The 22,603-nt window shown below is 36.8% G+C and overlaps 1 protein-coding gene across 6 annotated transcripts in view; it reads left to right on the plus strand.

Moving 5' to 3' along the window:
* LOC149546603 (uncharacterized) overlaps positions 1-22,603 on the plus strand; it is a 202,180-nt gene that overhangs the window by 127,828 nt on the left and 51,749 nt on the right. For 2 of the 6 annotated variants that reach the window (XM_089791294.1, XM_089791293.1), the window contains 2 exons: positions 20,122-20,363; positions 20,989-21,082. In XM_089791294.1, coding sequence (XP_089647420.1) covers positions 20,296-20,363; positions 20,989-21,082 — 162 coding nt within the window. In that variant the 5' untranslated portion in view covers positions 20,122-20,295. The remainder of the gene's footprint in view (positions 1-20,121; positions 20,364-20,988; positions 21,083-22,603) is intronic. The other 4 variants (XM_089791296.1, XM_089791295.1, XR_016353754.1 and 1 more) reach the window with 3 other exon arrangements.

Consider the following 22,603-nt stretch of genomic DNA (forward strand, 5'->3'; position numbering starts at 1 on the left):
CATAGGCAATATATATACTGAAACCCAATCATATGCATATGTGTAGGCTTGGATAACGGTGTCCATATCCAAGAGATCTTGGATTAGTGCTCTATGGAAAAACGACATGATGCCCGACCTAGAGGCAATCCTAGGATCAATTCCCCTTACTAACTTAGAATAGATTATATTTTATTTGATGCTATACTAATACTGGTTTTGCAGGTAATTTGTGAGGAGAATATCCAGGGACATTATAGAACAAATACTTCATTCATATACGCAATATGCACGCCAAGGCTTACAATATGATTATGATGATTACAATGATGATCCAAAATCCCTTCCGGACGGTGTGCATATACTTTCCCGAAGGGGTGACTCAACCATCACGCGCCCTTTCGGATACAATTCTACCCGTTGGCTACAATATAGAATTTATCGACAACATCATGTTAGAGTGGGGTTGTCGTTGCACCAAAAGACTAATCTGTCAATGCCTGATACAACCACTCAACTTATAGTACTCAGGAGGTGATTAAGCCCTTGTCACGAATCTCGAGGGGAGTGCTGAACAAATTTCCAACAATCTCTCCCTTAGCATTATCTGAGGTTCTGAGGATTTGAACCTATGACCAAGCTCTAATACCACTTGTTAGAGTGGGGTTGTCGTTGCACGAAAAGACCGATCTGTCAATGCTCGATACAACCACTCAACCTATAGTAAATAGGAGGCGGTTAAGCCCTTGTCACGAATCTTGAGGGGAGTGCTAAACAAATTTCCAACACATCATCCCCCCTCCCCAAAAAGTAAAGTCGTCTCCGGACAACAATTACAAAATTACCGAGACAGATTAAAAAAATGGAATGCATTAACTATGACTAACTATAACAGGATATATCTTTTTCTTTCACATCACATTCACATTCCCCCCATGTCTACACCAAACTGGCCTCCAAAACACATTGCATTTATAGCCTCATCTAACACAATACTGTCTCCTTAGCCAATCTGACCTGATAGCCACCCATGTTGTCTTCTCTGCTTCCAAGTCTTGGGTACACTAAGCCAAGTGTCGCTCTACTGCCTCCATCTGGATGGTCAACTCCTCTCGAACTCTCTATGCATCTACCAAGATAGCCTCACATCCAACACCTACTTTGAGTGCCTCAAGCGTAGCACCCCTCTCGAAAGGCTTGCTCCAGTGCTCTCTCCACCTCTCACAGACACTCCATGCCTGCAGCAGCGCCAGTTCTCATCAACTGGTCACACTTCTCGAGACTGATAATTGAACTGACTAGGGGTGCGCCCTCATGGGGTCTTGGAGCAGAGTCCAAAGCGTGCTCAAACCCACACAAAAGTTCATGGAACACACTATTTTTGTGATTTTCTTTCGATCCCATACTCTTTCTATCAACCGCTTATATTTTCTTCACTACCTGTTTATGTCTTTCCCTTCGGTACCATAGATTATTCATTGTAAACTGTTTTGATTTGTCGGCGTTTTTCTTTGGATTTTTTTTTAGAACCTCCTATCACCTTTCTTTGATGTCATCCCTTGTGTCAATTTATGTTGTATGGCGTTGCAATGATGTTTTATAACTTCTCTGTGGCTGTCGTATGGTGTACAACATTCTCCTGTCCGTACGTTGGTCTTTTTACGATGTTTGAAGTGCCTCTTCTCTATGTGAGCTATACAACTGTACAACAATCCTTCCAGTCCGTATTGTAGTCCTTCCTCCTAGTCTGTATAGTGGTCCCTCCTCCCAGTCCGTACAGTTTACTTATGTGTCGGTCGTACAATGTCCGCCTTCTTCTACCTCCAAGGTTGTACGGTGTCTTTATTTGATGTGCTTCTTTCGTACGGTGGTCTCCCCTCCTGTTTTGTCATATGGTGGGCTCTCTCTGTTATACCCTACTTGTACAAAGGCCTTACAATGCTTCTAAGTTCCTTATAAGTATGGTCATACGGTCGCTTCTTGCACAGTCCTCCTAGGCCATACAAAAGTTCATGTCCCCTTCTATTAAAAGGCTGTACGGTGACCATACAAACCTCTATAGCTCTTGTGTGCACGTTGTTAATGCTTATCTGATGCTTGTACGGTCGTACGACATCTCTCCTTGACTGATGGTTGTACGACTTCTATTAATTCCCGTACGATGTTGATTCTTTATCGTATGGAACTCCAAAAATTTGTGCCTTTCCAAGTGCTCTATTTCTATACTCCTGTTGCTATCGTACGGTCCCTTTTAAAGCCGTATAATGTGCTCCTAAGGCCATACGGTGCTAGCCTCACATCCCTCCTGTATGTGGTGATTGTACAATATCTTTTTAGGTCGCTAGTTGCTCTTTTCCAACTTCATATAGTGCACCTTCTATGTTGTAAGGTGTCGAATGACAAATATCTACTTTTCCTGTGTGCTTTGCATCCGTACGGTGTTCTTTCCTTCCTCGTAATGACCGTATGGTATCATCTTCTTTCCACTTGATGGCCTTCAATTTATTCTTTTATCATTGCTCTATTAACATATTACAATTTTACATTATTTACATTTACTTTAAATATATACATTACTAATTACTATTTTTTTAGTTTGTTTATTTTGTTTTTATTTTTATTCTCTCTAAGTTGTTCGTGGAGGCACATTATTTCTTTCATGATAGATTTGCAACTTCGACTTATTCACTGCATCAACTACTTCCTTCCCGTCGAGGGTCCATAATTTGATTGCCCCATTATCGCCAACTTCATGGATCTTGTATGGTCTGACCCATTTAACTTTTAATTTGCCTGGTCTGATCTCGTTACACCCATTATACTTTAAAACTAATTGGTCTGGTTGAAATTTATTCAATTTCAAATGCTTGTCATGTCATACTTTTTGTCTATTCTGTGTAACCTTTGTGGCCCATTGTGCCTGCAATTATTGCTCATCAAGTTTATTTAAGTTATACAATCTCTCCCTCAGGCTTTCCATATTTTTCAGTTTGTTCTTGATCGCGATCCTTAAACTTGGTACCATGAATTCCGTCGGCTGCCACTCCTTGCCGTCAATAACTATATTCTTAATTCTAGAACCTTCATTTTGTACTACTGTAGTTTTTATTAATCCCTTTGTCATGTCCCACCTCGACCATCATAGCACTATTGACATTTTGTTTCTTTTGGACTTTGATAGTTAGACTCTAGATGACACATTATTACCCAGTATGGACATTGATATTTTGATCCTTAGACTATTTGATTTCATGTTATGTTATTGGGACATTGATACCTATATCATTAGGCTATATGATGATTCCTTATGATGTTACTAGGACACTAATATTCTAAGTAGTTTTTATGATGTTATTCAGATATGCTTACTTACCTTCTTGATGATCCATATGTCATGATTAAAGCTTATGTTATAGTCAAGTGAATGTTTGATTTTTGAATTGTGGTCTCCATATGGTGCTAGATTATCATGTCTTAGCATATTTAGAGTAACATTAAGAATTCATGTATCATTTGAATAAACTAGAATTGTATACTTATATTATATTTGATGCATTGCTTAAGGTAGATTAATTCCATAATTTTCTGTAAGAATAAATGATCAGAATGTTTTACTATCTAGATTAGAGAATTGCTACAAATGTGAAGTGTGTAATGTGATATGAATGGAAATACATATTTCATATTAGTTATGTTATTCATTGATGATAGAATCTATGTGATTTATATTTACGTTATCATTTTATCACCTTATTCTTGGACTACTGATATTTGCAATAAGTGTGCAAGAAAGAAGCCCATGGATTTATGGAGAACCTTGCTAGGTGTTTGGAAAAAACCAAGGTTAACCCTAAGGAGGGTATAACCTTTTTACCCTTGTATTTTATTTGTAAAACCAATTTGTGTGTATTATTGTGATTCTATAAAAGTAAATTTTTTTTCTTGATGGCTTGCCAAGTGTGTTGTGTGTATTGTGGTGTCACTTGACACATGTTCTCCTTTGTAGCATGCTTAGTGGGATGGTAGGTGGTTGAGTGAACCAAGGAGTGGTTTGGTAGGATTTCTTTTCCCTAGGTGTATTTATGGGTCCAAGAGGGATTCTTTCCATGCTAGGTCGAATGCACACCTTTTGTGAATTTCTAGGAGGCTTACACCATCCCTAGGGGTAGTTTGAGGTCTTATTTTAAAGCCCATATGATATACCTAGGGGGTAGGGGCATTTTTAAGTATTATAAGCTTCCCTAGGCATTGAAAAGAGCACCCAAAAATTGTGGATTCCCAAGTTGGCCGAATTTGGAAACTTAAGCATCAAAAGAAAACATTCTTTAGGGAGAGTTGGTTGGAGAGTTCTTGGGGGGAGAATTTTTGGATAGATCTGGAAAAAGAATCTAAGTGGGGTAAATTTTGGAAAAAAAAAAAAAACAAGGAGAAGAAGATAGCTTAGGAGGAGGATTGCTGGTAAAAAAAAAGAGAGAGAGTTCAAATTTGCTTGGAAACCAGGTTGGTAACCTTATATACCCTTGCTATGAAAGTTTGTTGTTAAGTAGATTATTTTTATTGTGTTATGCATGTGAGTTTTTTGTAATGTAGTTGTAATATGGTGTGTTGTAATGTTGTGTTGTGTAAGGTTGAGGGATCATGTTTCAGTTTTGGTGTATGTGTGTATTGTGATTTACTTTGTGTTGTGAATTCATATGTTCTTGTTGCAGTTTTCTGTTTTGGGTGTGACAAGGTGAGTCTCATCTCTTGGGAGGGAAAGAGAGCCTTGTGAGGGTAAGGGGTGCATAGGGAATGTGTTGGGTGAGAGTCTCTCCTAGAGTAGGAGAGGGATGCCATATGGGTGTTATGGGCCCCATATGCCACCTTGCTGGAGTTATAAGTATTGTAAAGATGCCATGTGAGGGCATGTATGTGGTGTTGGGTTGCCTTGTGAAGGCATGTGTATAAAGTGTATAGCCTAATGAAGGCATAGTTGCAGGTGGAGTCTCCTCAACATTCATTTTCCACCCTTACCCCTTGAGATGGATCTACATGTGATCCTAAGTGGTCTACCTTGGTTGGGAATTTTTGTGGTTTTATTTGTCAACTGTAAAATGTGTGAACAGTTTTGTAATGTGAGCATTGTGTTGTAAATGGTTGTTAGTAATGTATGTCCACCTAGTCAAGGTTCTCCCTGCTCGGGGGTGGCCTTTAAAAGGCCTAAGGTTGGGAGGAGAGTACCATGGGCTTGTTTGTGTGTGTTGTACTGCAGGTTGTGATCTATGGATTGAAGACTTGAAGAGAAGAAGGATGTTGTCTTATTTTCATGTGCAGCAAAAACATACTTCCAAGTGAATTCTTATTGTATTAGGGAGAGTCACCCTTGGGTAACTCCCAATCTTGTGTTTTATGACAGCTTGTAAGCTAGAAAATTGTATAAGTGGACTGTATAAGTGGACTGTACTTGTTGATATGTTGCTACATTCAGTGATTAAAGAAATTTATATATCATGCACTATCCTATAGTATATAGAAATGAGTAAAGTTGTTATGTTTTTGTTTCTAAAATGATTCTAAGAGAAAATGTGTGTTTCCATTTGAAATTGATACATTTGGTTATAAAGACATTTTGTTAGAATTTCAAATAATGTTCTAGTTGGAAGGAACTAAAGTGGTTAGTGAAGTTAGTTAAATGTATTGTAGTAATGTACATCAATATTGTAGATCAAGGAAAATAAATATAAACAAATAAAATAAAATAAAAATACTTTCATTGAAAAAGAAAAATATATTTATATTTGTTGGTTCCTTTGACTGTAATATTGGTGCACTACACCCTTCCTCTTTGTTTCCTATGCAGACCGTACAATGTGTTTTCCTTGTCGTCGGTACCTTTGTACTAAATCTATGGTGTGGTGTAACCTTTTCTTCCCACGCAGTCTGTTCACTGTGTACCATACGGTGGAATCGTTCCTTTTTCTAGGTTCGTATAGTATGTTCTTCCTCTTGCACTGGCCATACGGTATGTTCTTTCCTTCAGCTTCAGTCGTAACCATCTTTCCTTCTTTTGCTTCTCTGTATTCCTTCGGACACTCATTTTGCTCTCCTTTGTTACCTTCGTTCACCCTTAACATATTATAGCTCGAAAAGACCTCATAGTCCTCCATCTGCCAAAGGAGTAGGCTGTTCACCAAGGCTAAGTCATCATTGTTAGACCCTCCTTCCAATCTCAATGCTCCCTCTTCATCAGGTTCCATTCTCTTCTTTCCCTTGTCATCGCCTTCGCCTTCACCTTCGCCTTCAAAATCTGACAATGCTGCTTCCTCACCTGCCATTTGTGTGTGCAGCTCGATTATAAATCTTTGGCCTCCGCCTTCCATGGATAGGGAATTCTACTTCCAGACATGTTTCACCTTTTCTTGCACTAGCGAACCCCGTTCGAGGATGGCATCATATCCTTTTCTTTTTAACGGAATAACAACAAAATCTAGTAAGAATGGTTGTGTGCCGATAGTTACAGGTTGTGCCATTAGGGTGCCTAAGGGCTTAATCCCGTGCTGATCTGCAGTGAGTAATTAAAATGTAGGTAGCCACAACATAGGTTGTCCCAACTTTCTCCATATATCCTCTGGTAGTACGTTTACTCCTGACCCTTCGTCGACGATTGTGTCCATGAGTACTGTTCCTAGGGTACCCATTTCTACTACTACCGGATGTCTCCTTGTAGTGAGTGCTAGTAGCATTGGGCCTGTTACATTTGCTCCACTGCCATCCTTTCCTCTCTCTTCCGTTGCTTTAGGGAGTGGTGTCATGTTCAGTATTTCCGTCCGCAACTGAGGCATTGTAAGAAGGTCATTTAATTTTATAGGAACTTCCATTTGCATTACTTGCCTTATCATGTTTTGTTCTGCTAGGTTTCTCTTCGAGGTGCCGACAGTGTCTTTTGTTCGTAATTTTTTCGCTTCCATTTGTTTTTCCAACTCCGTTCATACTTGCTGTAACCTCTTCTTTTCTTCCTCTACATCAGGGTACTTTGCCTTCTTTGCTTGCTCATGCCTAATGGCTAGTGTTTCCTCATCACATGTTTCGATGCTTAAAAAGTTTACCCCCTGCTTCAGGCATTTCGAATCCTCGTGGTCTCCCGAACCACACCATTTGCATAATAGCTGCGGTGTCTCCTTTGTGGTACAATCCTTGGCGAAGTACCCCTAGAGGTTGCACGCACGACATTGTATCATCAGCCGTCCACTCAAGTCGTATTGTATTCGACTTTGGCCTCCATTGTTATTATTGTTATTATTATTACCACCCCTTTTGCATTGGTTATTGTTGTGATATCCTCCTGAGGTTGCGTCGTTACTATTTGTGCTCGTTCCTGCTTCGGCGGATACTTCTTGCATCAGTAGCGCTTGTTGATGTCCCTTTGTCTTCATATTGAATGGGCATTCCTTTGTGGAATGTCCTGCAATCTGGCAAATATCGTAAAATTGTTTTTTCGGGCAGGAGCCCTTTGTGTGACCCTTCTTCTTACAGTCCGTACACTACAATTCCCGTTTCACCGAGTTAGGATTCTTTTTTAGATTTTTAAATTTCTTCATCATCTGTAACATATCTTTCTGCAACACTCAAACTTTCTTACTTGATTCTTCGTCGTTGCTGCTAGTTTCGGAAGATGAATCGTTTGAATCCGACGATTTGTGTTTCTTCTTTTTGCTCATCTTCTGCTCACTCTCTAGATCCATTGCCCGATTATACTTATCTATGTATGATGTTTGATGTACGATCTTCATTTTCTTCTTTAGTGTCAGTCGTAGCCCTTCAACAAACCATCACTTCTTAAATCCGTTAGCCGGTGGGCTCTCCATCTTTTCCACCAACTCTTTCAGCCTTCTTGCATATACACAGATCGTTTCATTCTTTCCTTGCTTTGTATTGTATATTTTTGCTACAATTTTGTTCTCCTCCCTTAGCAATTGAAACTCTGCTATGAATTCTTTCTTAACGTTTAGCCATGTAGTTAGCTTCTGAGGATTGACATCCGCAAACCAATCAATCGCTACACCCTGCAGGGTTGCCGGAAACTATCGGACCCAGTCATCTTGGTTTGTTACACCATTTGCCGTCCATATTGTTTCGCATGTTTTGCAATGTTTGATCGGATCTCTCGTCTTGTCACCATTGAACTTCCACAATTCTACTTTCTTCTAAAGTGGTGGTGCTTGTTGTGCACCCGCATTGTTCTAAGCACCCATGTTGTTTTGCACAACCGCGCTGCTTCAACAACTGCCCTACTTCCAACAACCACATTACTTAGTGAGAAAAGATCTTCCTCAAGCGAAGTTGTTCGATTTTCTTCCTGTATTTGTTCGTCAAGTGTACCGGGAACAAAGAGTTCACTCCATGCTTGTGCTCCTTTGGCACTTTGAGCTATGTGAGTTACTTCCCTTCCGTTCAGATTCTCTACCCTCGGCGTATAGAAGTTAAGGGACTCCTCCCTTGTCTCTTCCACCAAACTCAATTGATGTCAAGTCTCTTTTAGCAATTTCTCGGCACTCCTTAGCCTGCTAGGTGAATGCACTCCCTCCGTCTATGCTCCTTCACACCCTCGGCATTCGTCGGTAATCTGCTGAAGCTTTTGTTTCTACTCCGCCTGTTGTGTTAAAATTAAAACTTGTGTTGTGCGTATTTCATCCTTACCTTTTATCTTATTCCTATCCTTGTTAAGCAGATTTGGCATTAATCTTCATAACACTTCCTTCGTTCTAGCTTCGACTGGCAACGACACCAAATGTTTGTCATACAGGGTAAACAGATACTTATCGCATGTAGTACAGTAAGATATAACACAAAACAAATACTTTATTCATATACGCAATATGCATTCCAAGGCTTACAATATGATTATGATGATCCAAAGTCCCTTTCGGATGGTGTGCATATACTTTCCCGAAGGGGTGGCTCAACCGTCATGCGCCCTTTCGGATACAATTCTACTCGTCGGCTCAAATATAGAATTTACTGACAACAATTTGAAATAGTTTGTGAATGCTCCCCAATTACCATTCCCTCACAAGACTTTTTGTTTAAGGTGCGGCAAATGGAATTTCACGGCTTTTGAAACTTGAAGACAATAATCATTTGCATCTTATCAATCCACCTCTTTCTCATCATACATCTCGGAAACCTGCAATAAATACAAAGTAACATTAGATATAAATTGCTTGATAATGATTAGTGGTAAGTAACATAAATCTCCGACTTCAGACAACCTTGTCAGACATGGGTGCTAAAATCTCCATGATCGGGTACATTTTTCTAAATAGCAATCAACAAGGATATGATGCACTCACAACAGTCCCAAAACAGAGTGTTATCCGACAGTCTCATATTGATTATAATTATATCAGGGTACTTGAAATAGCAACATACGTGTTCCTACATCATCATACTCTCAAGCCCTGTGCATATTTGATATAGTCTCTTTATGAGCCACAAAGCATCGGATGCAACAAATATTGAATGTATTTGTCTCCTCATAGCTTTTGGAGAGTTTTGAAAGTTAATTCTATGAGCATCTTGTGAACTTAGCAGTAATAATTCCAAATCATTGGCTCCAAGATGGCTTCGTTAGGTGCACATATGTGTCCTATCATTACCTATAGTCCAAATATTTTTGATAGCGCATATGTTCAGCTATATGTCTGATTTTATCAATGATAAACATTCTTTCTGCCTTCTTTGCATCTTGCTTAATGTTTGGAAATGCCAAATTGATAGTTTTGTTTGTAAGTTAGTTTGGCAATAGCAGAAATAATTTTCAAATCAAATTTGGAACAATTTATGACTTTTCCATGATGTGATTGTAATAAGAAACTTTCCTACAAGCAGTAGGGATTCATTTGTGCCTTGTGTTTTGCATAAGCATAAGGTATATTTCCCACTTTTTTATCTAAAGAGTATAACCTTCATAACAATAAGAAAACGAGGCATGAATCCCTGGCGTTGTTATCTTCATTATGATGGGAATGCAATGTATAAAACTCCAATATTGTTATCTGCGTAATGATAACACAAAACAAGCATACAATATAAGTCCAAGTATCATTGTGGTCCCCAAACTGCTCTATGAATTGATGGACAAAATTGCACCATCCAGTTATGGATATGTCAACAAGACTTCTATAACACTCTACTGTATGTGCATCTTCAGTTAAATATTGAACAAAATGTTTCATTAAAACATCCTCGTGATCTTTTAAGTCCTCAATTGTATTCTTTAGACTAATGACATGTTGCTCAGCAGATTCAACTCCATTGTCAGAAAACTTTGGAATGACTATTCTTAGCTCATTAGAAATTGAATTGGCGTATCCTCTTATTCTGTCTAGACCTTTCATTAACCATAGGTTATCTTGTAATATGATTTCTCATCTCTTGCTTTCTTGTTCCATAACCTTTGTAATTTTGATTGATACCTCTATTGTTTTGATTGCCACCATAAGACTGTCTTGAGTTTGTGTTATTGTGCGGAATGCTTCCAACATGCTGTCTTGAATTTGTAGTATGCTGGTTGTTTCTATAATGTCTTCCAAAATGCTCATTCTGATTTATATTTTGCCCATCTTCATACAAAGGATTTAGATGGCTAGTAGCACAAAGTGGATCTAATTTTTCCCTATAAGGAGAGTTGTACTTAGATGATTTATTTATCTCTTCGTGAACATGTTCTCTTCTTTCTTCTCTCCACTTTTATTGCTTTTGTTTCTCTCCATTGTTCGCTTTATTTTGTGAGGAAACAATATCCGCTTTTGATATTCCTATTTTCTCTAAGATATGATTGGGCTGCCTCATAAGTATTCTTGCTAATATTGCATTGTTATCTCTAGATGCTTTAACTATCTTTTTCAACGATTGTATGCCACTGTTGTAACTCTTCATCTTCCTCATCATTTGGTTGAGTCACCTCACATTGTGTTTCTTCCTCAACTCTAGGGATTTAAAATAATGGATTAAAATTTTCATCTTCCTTCTCAAGACTATTATGATTTGAATTACTTATTTCATTTTTTTCTATTAGTCCTCTCATGGAAATCCATGTGTCCCAAATAGATCATTTTTTATTTTTTATTTTTACTTTTCTTCTTCCTTGGTTTCCTTTCGAAATTCAATTGTGTAAATCTTTTTGGTCCTTGATTAACTGACCTCCTTCCCCACAAAAACCTTTAAGATAGATGTCTAATTCCTTTATCTCTTTTTACACAAAATAACTGATCATTCATGGACAATGTATATATGATAGAGTCACCACTCTTTAAGGAAAATACAATTAGGTTTTTCGTTAGCATAGTATATGCCACAAAATGCTTGTCTTGAAATATATAAATCTGAAAACAAAATCCAAACTTTAATAGGAATCGAAATCTGTATAATTTCAGATTTAAAAAGCTTAATGTTTATATGCTCACTCCTATATGTTATTGAAAAACTTTTAACCAACAAACAAATATTAAATGCTGAATTAAAATGTCCAACACTTTTCCAAAATCTGAAATAGTGTCAATTATTCAAACGCCTTGATAAACAGCAAAAGATTGAATGCTGAAAAATAAACAAAATCTTAAACTCACCACAATGTATTGATTATTCAGATGCTCTCGATTTTCCAAAGGTATATGCAGATGATGTGATATTTTTTCATATGCTTCAGCAACGCTTCCAAATTATCCCTCCATCGTGAGTATTTGATCACGATACTACAAATAGTATTCAAGCTTCAATTCTGCTCACAAATCTCTCCTTATCCTCTTTAGCACCTGCAAACAAAGACAAAATAAGAGTTAGATGTTGATGAACAAAGTTAAATGATTTGAACTCCTTGTGTAAGACCTCCAATTGCACATATGAATGCTTTAGGTGTCTGCCGAATTCGATTTGGACAAAATATGGACTTCGCCATGATAATCATCTTCATAATTTAATTATGTCTCCTCCCTCAATATATGATGTGCTATGTGTTGGTTGCCATGCCCATTAGGGAGTAGATGTTGTAAAACGAAAACATGAAAATTTAATCTCCAATTCCCATGACGTGTTGGTGACTCCTGTATGCTTGTAAACCTGAAAGGTATGGACATTAAGATTTCCTTTATCATGCATCATAAATTATGTCGAAGCACCAAAAGTTTCCAGAAAACCATTCTTCGACTTATGTCTGTTTAGCACATAGATACTATTGACGCACTTGGAGATTCACATATCCTCAGTGTTGATTGTCGTACTTTGAAAGGTTGTATTTATTTCACTCATCTTCTACACTGAAAAATATCCATTGGAATCTACAAAACAACTTCAAGGCTGCTATTGTAAAAACTGTTAAATAATTATGCCTTAAATGTGCTGAAAGTTCATATATCCATGCACAATGAAGAACAAACTTACTCAAAACTGCTGTGAAAAAAAATCCAACGACGACCTTATAACATAATTGGATGCAAATGAATAATCTGGAAAACACACTTAATTTCCAATCATGGGTGATATCCCAAGAAAAGGTTATAGCAAATGAGTGGTTACTACAAACATCTTCTACATCAAACCATGATACTGTTGCAATCTGTCAGTTGACCACTCTACAAACACATTGTTTAAATGGAAGTTTCATACTCGATTTCTAGGACCATATCAGGTTGATCCAATATATTCCAATGTTGCAGTACAACTAGTACCTATTGATGGTGAAAGGAAGACAATTTTTGTTAATGTTCGTCGGTTGAAGCTTTATCACAAGCCAACAACCTTGGAAGATGTTTCTTCCATAATGAGAAATTTTGGGTAGAATTGAAAGGAGAAGAAATAAAGAGCAGATTGAAAACTAGAAATGGCGGGCTGTTCTCCAATAAAAAAGAAAAAAAAGGGTGTGAATGAAAACCAAAAATGGTTGTTCATATCCCTAGGAAGTTGAAAACCAGAAATGGCAATGTAGCAATAATACCAAATTGCTATTGTAAGTGTTAACATGTTATTGATCCTTACAAGTTCACACGTGTTAAACAACTTATATTTGTTAAATCTAAAGCCCAAAAAATCAATAGAGATAAACAACAATAAGGAGCCAAAATCGAACCAATAAACACTAGAATTATCCTAGGAAAACCCTTCAAGAATGAAGGGGAAAAACCCAGCCACACAACACAAATATATCTTTATTGATAATGAAAATGCTCAGTGTACAATATCATTTGCTTGATGCAAATATATAACAATAGGAGAGACTCTTCACATTATAACTGAAGGTCTCTTGAGATTTCCATAACTCCTATAATTAATTACAACTCTTTGAATATTCATGCCTCTTAGCAAGAGAGAGATCTTTTAGCTGAACAATTACACAAAACTGCAACCAAATTAAAAAATGTCAATGATAAATTCTTATCGTACGAATTCAAAACATAATTCATGGAGTTACTCACTTGAAAACCTGTAACAATGAGTCATATTCATGGAAGCATTCAACATGAAAACCCATAACAATTACTCATATTCATGGAATCACTCAACATGAAAAGATTTGTAGGAAGTTTACAACTAAATCTTTAATCATGGGCTCTCTCAACGTGATGACATCATGGACTCTCTCAACCTGATGTTCACTATCAAATAGTGAAAGAGTTATCATAGCTGATCTTACATTCTCATTTATTCACACAAGAATAAAATAGGCAATAATAAAATAAAGACATTTCCATTTAAGTCTCAAATTTTACAAACACGACAAGCATCACAATCATATATAAGAACGAAGGGGATTCCATAAGCACTCCCTCTTAATTATGAAGCCTCCCTCTGAAGCTAAAATCTCCCTCTAAAAATCATTCCCATCTCATTACTTCTTGTTGCACTCGGCAATCAAAAGAGATATTAAAACCAAGAAAGACAAAGTGAAAATTTCGAAAAAATCTTTTTGAATAAACATGCAAGCCACCTCAATGATGGAGTAACCACAGTGCTATGACAGAGAAGAGCCATAGTGCTCTGATCATATACCGACTGTGTGTATATGATTCAATCATGCACTCTTGTAAATATGCATCCCGAGCATGCATTGTAGACCAATACTTCCTACAAGTGTCTTTTTGTATATAATAGACAACAGAAATTCGCGCAAGCTTGAAGAATTATTTTCAACTGTTAAGAAGGGTTTGAACTTCATGAATATGGAAGGATCCATAAGCTCTAGCAGCACCATTTTAGCCATCATAAATCCCACACACCTTAATATGTCTATCCACACAACTTATGTGAACATTCTCCAATCGTAACTCTATGTGGGCAAGTCCATGGCTGTGCAAATAGTTCCCAATGAGAAGAAAAAAAGAATTCTGCCAAGTGTGACCAATATATGCAAAACATGCTCAAGTTTCTCAAACATGAAGATTAGGACAATATGCAGAGATCAGAGTTATACAACATCGAGACTTGATCCAACCTCTTATATGATATAATATAAAATAAATACTTCAACTGCCAATAATGAAAAGAAAATATAACTAAAAAGAAACAATAAACATAAACTGCATGCATTTAAACATCAGAATCACAAAATATGCATTCAAACATTAGAATCACAAGATAACCTGGCTTTGATACCATGTTAAATCTAAAGCCCAAAAATCGATAGAGATAAACAGCAATAAGGAGCCAAAATCGAACCAATAAACACCAGAATTATCCTAGGAAAACCCTTCGAGAATGAAGGGGAAAAACCCAGCCACACAACACAAATATATCTTTATTGATAATGAAAATATTCAATGTACAATATCATTTGCTTGATGCAAATATATAACAATAGGAGAGACTCTTGACATTATAACCGAAGGTCTCTTGAGATTTCCATAACTCCTATAATTAATTTTAACTCTTTGAATATTCATGCCTCAATGCATGTGAATGACACATGTCAATTACATTTAATATTACAAATTAAACTTAAGTGACCTGTTTAGCTGAAGATGACAATAATGGTAAAAACATCCAGATTTCGAGAGATAAAGATCTCTATCGCAGATACAAACTTTAACAATATTCCCTTATTTAAAAAAAAGGAACCTCCTATTGACACCCAATGATTGCTTTGTTACGTGGAAGGAGATAAGAAAAGGGATTGGTAATTGTTTTGAGAAGGTATGCATATATTTGATGATATTAGCATTTATTATGCATTTTTCATCATTAATTAAGGTAGCATTAATAGAAGTAATGTGAATATTATTACATCAGTTGTACAAATTAATCAGCTTAAAGCATGGCTTGGGTAATTTGAAATAGAAATAAAAGGGGAATCAATGTCTTGTTATTTGAAAAAGCATGGGAAAAAGGAAATGTCATGTCATGGCAGTTTCGCATTTGTTGAGGCGCCACCGAATTCCTAGAAAAACAGATTTTGTGGTGAGTTGGCAAGATTTATCTTGAACATGAAAGGACAGATGATGAAATGAAATGCTCGGTTCATTTATTTTATAAATGAATGTCATTATGACAAGTGGAAACAACCCCATCTCAACACTTAAAACCTCTTAACATGATTTGAATGGTCTGATATCAGCCTCTAGGCTTGAACTAGGATTGCTTGGAATTCTAATAGTTATCAGACCTGCACCAAAGTTAAAATCACTGCTTGAAGAGTCTCAGAGATAAAATTCAGAAGTTGGATACTTTGAAATAAAATCTCCTTGATGAAAGTTGCCTGTAGCTTTGTGTTGGAAGACTGGAATATGTTTGAATGCTGCTGCTTATTGCAAATGGGCATAAAAGATGTGGATCATACCCTTGCTAAAGGTGTTAATCACAAAATTTTCCTTTAATTACCACCTGCAATTCAAAATTTATCTTCTCATTTGCCTTTGTTTGCAATGAAAATGATTTCCAATTCGTTGAGTGATTTGATTTATATAGAAAAAGATTTCAATTCAGCCATTAAATGGCAGTTACACTGAGCATTTAGTTCCCAGCCATTGTATATAATCCGATCCCTGTTCTCAATAACAACCAGTAATTAAATACATAGCCTCTATGGTTAAACGTGAGGCAAGATTTGAATTGCTAAAAGCTTTGCAATGGAGTTTGTGCCATTAATTTATAACTAAATAAATTGCCTCGAGCTTTGAGTAATGATAGCTTAGCATAAATATTAAAAATAAAAAATCAATCGAATTTAGTCCCCGATCTGCACTTAGTAACTTCCAACATTATTTAAACAACCTCAAGTTTTGCACTAACATTGCAATAATTGCTTGCCTGCACCTTTCCCTTAAATTTGTGCTAAAGTTTATCAAGTATGGGCCCCAAGAATGCCACATGTGTCATATGTTTTGGGTCCCAATTTGAATCAAGTTAAGGCCATGTGGGCCCACATGTTTCCTATGTTGGTGGGCTGATTGCATTGAAACTGTGCCCAGATCCACACATTACATACCTTGGGCCTATATGGTTTCCAGTAATCCACACGTTACATCTTATAAGGGGCTCAGAATGATGTGGCTTTAGGCTTGTCCCATTTGCACTGCAATCCATCACATATGAAGTGGGATTGGGTGCCATTTTAACCCAGTTTTCCTTTGATTTACAGATCTGGTTAAAATTCTAGGCCACTTCCTTGGAGGGCATAAATCTTCGAATTTTGTGACAAAATCTTCTGAGTTTCAAGGCATCCAAATGCAAGTTACACCCAGCACATTCAAATCTGGGCTGCCATTGGGTTTAGGTGATGAGGTTGAGGGCTTAATTAAGGCTCAGCTCGGCATAAATCTGGGGCTGATGTGAAAAGTTAGGCCTGATGCTACACATATAGGGGCTGCATGCTTACATTTTACAACCAATTTCAAGGCCTCACTCCCATGTAAAACGTTTAAGGCTCACCTTTTAAGATTCGAGTTACTATTCCAATGGTTAAGAGAAGACATGGATTTCATAGGTAGCAAAAGGAGGGTGAACCCCAAGATGAGTCACAAAATTAGAGGCAAGGAAAGAAGCCTCAGCTCTAAGATGAGACAAAATTTAAATGGCTAAAAAATCAAGTCTTAGCTCAAGATGGGATGAAATTTACATGGGTAGCAAATCATGTCTCAGTTCAAGATGAGACAAAATTTACATGGGTATCAATTCATGTCTCATCTGAAAAAATATCATACTTAGCCAAATTTTAGCATTTCTTTGAACATCACCTTATATTTTGTTCAATCTCTTAGACTTAGCCAAACTTTGCAAAATTACTCCTGTTTTGACAGAAACAATTTTATCAAATCTTAAACCAAACATAACTTTCTACAGCCCACCCTAGTGTTGAATCTTTGCAAATTTTCAGACTTTTACCCTAACAAAGCCTCTTGCACCTAGATTGTTGCCAAATTTACTCCCACGCCTAAGCCTACATGCAGAAAGAGGGGTTCCCCATTGGCAATGGGGCGATGGTGTGAAAAATTCACGATAGTCATAACTAAAAGTGACATTTCTTAATAATTAAATATAATGACTAGATACTTTGGATTTTCCTTCATATTTAAATTATTAATATATTCCCTTGTTGAATAATTTTTTGCTCTAGCCTTGATCAGATTAGGATCAAGGACGATTACAGAGGAATGCTTAACATAATTACATAAAGCTAATTCGAAGCTTTAAATAAGCAAATTGGTGTAATTGAAATGCTTAAATGTACAAAGCATAATAAGGCAATGAATTGAAAGAAAGAGAGTACATAGATAGAAGACAAAACACAATTGATAACAGAGTTTGTCCGGGTGTCAGACTACTTCTCCAGGTCCCTCTCCAATAAGGTGACTGATCTGATTAGCTCCAAGAAATCAATTACAAGCGTTTACAAGATGTTCCCTTCGTACAATAGCAACATAATTCTCTTTTATAAGGGAATAATCACAAGTCTTTTAAAAGGCTTATTACCCCTATTTTATACATAAAATTAGCCATAATTAGGCTTAAACAAATAAAACCAATTAATCCCCTTTCTACCATTGATTATCTTCATGATATCTTATGATATTTTATGGTTTTTGGTTTAATACCTTATTAGGGGTGTGTTTCTAACAATAATCCTTATTTAACTAAGGATAGGCGGCATGGTACTAGGTTAAATAAAAGCCTCTCCAAATATTCCTTAAGTGCTATCAATAGTGCAATGGTTATCTGTCATTTTAGGAGACCGGTGGTAGGGAGTTCAACTCCCGCCAATTCCCTATTACTAGCAATAAGCCGTTTACATAATGTTTCTAAACAACCACCAACTATTAATAGCAAAGAAGACTGTGTGGTCTAGCGACAAAGGAGGGATATGGGAATCGGGTGATTATGGGTTCAAATCCCATAAATAACTTTTGATATAACCAGCAAACTAATGCTCCTAAGGTTCCTCATGGCATGGTCTGGTGGTGCCACATGGCACATCATTTGGTGATAAATTTGCCACATGTCCACCAATGATTGGGCAATGACCAATCCATTTACCAAATCATCATCCTGCCATGTATCACACATCCATTTATCCGCGTGTCATATGGGATCCATGTCAGCATTGTCCACCATGTCAGCATGATGACATCATGCTGACATCACCAGGACGATATTTTTCACTCCAAACTTCAAACTGCCATAACTTTCACATACGAAATCCATTTTCAATGAAACAAACACTGTTGGAAAACTCTTGACGAGCTCTTTAATTTGGTATTGACTTTGATCAGTGTGGAGATGATGAATTTTTCACCTTTCCTAATTGGTCTTTGTACCTAGTTTGACCTAAACTTTGACCAGCCATATCTTGGATGTATGAACTCCATTTTTGCCTATTCAAGTGCCATTAGAGTCAAAATTTCAAACACTTTGTAATGGTGTTGTTTTTTGGAGCTTTGGGGGCACTTCAAATTTCACTAATTTTTATCCCCCGGATGAAGCCTTTAGGAATAAAATCAAGGCTGCCAAGTTATAGTTAATTAAATGCTAGGATAGAGGGGACATTACACCCAAGTTCTCTTTATCCTTTCCATCAAAATGTTAATCTCGGAATGGTTCTGATGCAAATCATGGCACCTATGATGGTATCGCCCTTATTATCTCTCCCATAACTTCCTCATGAAATGGAATGCCATTGGAAAATAAGAATTTGCCAAGTTGAATAAATCTTCTGTTGGTTGCGCAGATGTAGTAGTAGTCATGTTAGGCTTACCCTAAGGCTTTGTTACGCTTGAACTAGATGAATTTGGTGGCTTTAGACTGCAAAGTAGAAGTGGAAATTGTAGAACTTCAATGGCTCCTAATCCATGGAAAAGTAGCTAATGCAGGTACTTCATCATCATTACAACTACATAGTTTCAGAATTTTCGACCTATATTCTTGTTTCCCTTCCACCTTTTTACATACATCTACTCTTTTGCCTCAGATACGTACATGAGCATTAGCTCTAGTTATGGTGCCAAACCATTCAACTTCACAGATGTTGTACTTCCACTTTTTAGTGTCCCTAGCTGTCCCAAACATTGTTGGTACCTTAGATGCAAATTGGTTTACGGATGACTTCAGATCAAAGGGATCCTTGGCCCATTTTTTGAGGATTTGAGAAAGTTGGCCATAGTTTTGACTCCTAGTAGAACTTGTCATTTCAGTCTGAGTTTTTGTGTCACCTCCCACTGCTGATAAAATTATTGGCATTTGTTGTTGTATATAGTATTTTTGCTGTTGTATCCTTCAAATCTCAGAAGAAAACTAATGCAAAATATTGTGAAAAAATTGAAAGCTCAAAACTTAGATCATGATTCATCAAACACTAACAACAAACAATTAGAAAGGGATATTGTATCAAACACTTGAGTGCCCATCTTCAATTTTGACTGTTGAATCTCTTTGTTGAATCTTATTGCCTTTCTCTAGCAAGAATGGAGAATCTCCTGGTGCAGCTTTACTCCCTCTCCTTCCAGCTCAGCTTCTAGTATCTACTAACTAATTTTGTCTTTGTGTGATTTAGAACAGCCTCTTTTCATAAGTTTTTTTGGGAGGCATTGGGGGTTGCGGTCAAATTAGGCTTAGGGTTAGTCACTTTGAAGGCAATTTTTCTTTTACTTAAAAAAGAACTTTTGATTTAATCTTCTACTGCAGGAAACTTTTGTGCATACTCTCCAACATTGAGGGATGTTTGGGCGTCTGAAGGCTGTCCCAATGTCCCCCTGTGGTGATTCCAAGATGAAATGTTCTTGATACATCCCCTTTTAGAGGGAAATGTCTAGGAAATTGCAGGGAGATGCCTGGTGGTGATTGAGGAACAGTAGAAGGATGGATGTTCCCTTGGTGTTTCTGTATCCCAAGAATGTTCCCATCTGGGAAACAATTCAAGGAAGAGAGTATTCTCATGTTCCCTTTTTCTCAGTAGTCTCATTATTTAGAAAATTAATTATCAAAGCTTAAATAGTAATATAATGGTTAATGATGTAATAACTATAATAAAATAATCAAGGTTGCATGAGGACAGATGTACTTGGGTACTTTAAGTACAGGTATGGGTATGGGTCGGAGTACGACTATTTGTTTTGGGACAGGGACACTTTGGTACGCCACTTGTTTTTCTCTATTGATTATAATTAAGGAAATCAGTCATTTACAGTCATGATATACTTGAGAGTTTAACAGTTACCAGCTACAAAATCACAAAATTATACAGTTTTCGATCATCAGCTCACACATATTTGAGTATTCATTACAGTAAGCCGTGGAACAATTAACATTAACAGTCTTTAACAGTTCCTAATGACTATTTAAACAGCATGTAGCTTATCCATCTATTATGATCGAGGTGGCCCAAGCGAGTGGTCCATCTGTCCATATAAGCCTAAGATTGTCCTCAATGATGACATTGTGGGGGTTGCTGGACTGTGCTACAGCTGTTAGAGCTGGTGGCCTTGGACGGTCTCCCATCAATAAATAGGGTATCTCTCTGACGTTTCTTCCTGTATGATGCTGTGTTTCCAGTGATTCTGTGGCTATGCTGTTGCTGATTGGGTCTCCTGCTCCATCTGCTTGCACATTGTTCATTTCTGCTCCGGGTACTAGCTCTCTGATGCTGGTATTGTTTGCTTATACTACTGTCTGCTGATCATCTCTGTTGGAATATGTCAATTTTTTTTAAATACAATAAATTATTTTATAAAAATTCTATATTGCCACTGGTCCTACACCGCCTGCGATCTCCCATTCAACCTTAAGAGACAATCAATCTCTTCCTTAATTCCTGATAGGAATTATAATATGTAACTCAGAATGTTCCTGCTTCTAGTCAAGATCCTTCAATTTGATTACAATTAATTGAGTTTCTACTATGATATGATATATTCTAGTACTGGTGTTAATTCATTGTACTTAAGTTGAAGGATCTTGACTAGAAGCAGGAACGTTCTAAGTTGGATATTATAATTCCTACTAGGAATTAAGTCAGAGATTGATTATCTCTGAAGCTTGAATACGAGATTGCATGCAGGGTAGGACCAGGGACATTACAGAATCTGAAAATAAGAGTCGTGACAATGAGTTTTCAAAACAAGAACAGTGATAAGGTTTGTAGATATAATGTGTTATTTTCAGTTTCAGATTTGCAATATGTTTGCAAGAATATTTGCTAAGTGTTTAGATGCATAACAGAGAAGGCAATCATTAAACATGAACAAGAAGATCATAAATCATATAGCAATGACATTGCAAATGATAAACTTCTGACTCAAACAATGATAAACATTACCATCAATCAGTATTGTATCAAAGTTTTAAAATAATTACATATTGAATTAAGCTTGTTAAACTTCAAGCTATATGCAAATAAAAAACTGAAACAAAATTCAGAAATCTTAATCAAGCTCCTTAGCCATGATGCTGTCCACTGAGTATCCAGTACTTGGCTACGTGTACCTGGTACTTTGATACATGTACTAGTACCTGATATAAATTCAAAAAATAATGTTATTGATTTTTTGTGTGACATATCAAACCAATTGGCTCAACACAGAAGATATAATTGCACGTTTCAATTTGTCTTTTGAGTATTCCATGATTATCATTGTCTTTTCCAACTGATAGTATTGTAGTTTCTTGCTATGGAAAACCCCTCATTTTGTATGACTGTAGGACACAAACACTAGCCTCAATTGCACTCCAATCTATGGATGAAGCAATAATAATAATATACTTGATTTGCTCTCAGTAAGGGATTTTAAATCCAACATAGGAATGATATATTTAGGAAAACATTCTGTGCCATCTTTCATTGTGGTACTGGGACACTGCCTATAAAAAAACTGGAGTGAGGAGTGGGGGAACTACAAATTGAACTGTTTGTCTGTAGATCATTTGATGACACACTAGAACCTACTGTGGACCATTCATACAGTGTTCAGTAGGCAAATTAGTTTCAGGTCATACTTAAGCAGAAAATTTTAAGGAAAGATCAATTGTAGTAAATTGGTAATTGAAATTTAATTACTATTAACACATCTGACATAGTCAAGACATTAGCAAGGGTGAGTTTTGGTAGAGGAGTATTAGTCTTGGCATCAAAAAGCAATGACAAGATCATTCCCACATCATTTGGAGGCAA

The sequence above is a fragment of the Cupressus sempervirens genome, chromosome 7, assembly GCF_028749045.1.
Source record: "Cupressus sempervirens isolate cs-2001-9-10 chromosome 7, ASM2874904v1, whole genome shotgun sequence".
NCBI lineage: Eukaryota > Viridiplantae > Streptophyta > Pinopsida > Cupressales > Cupressaceae > Cupressus > Cupressus sempervirens.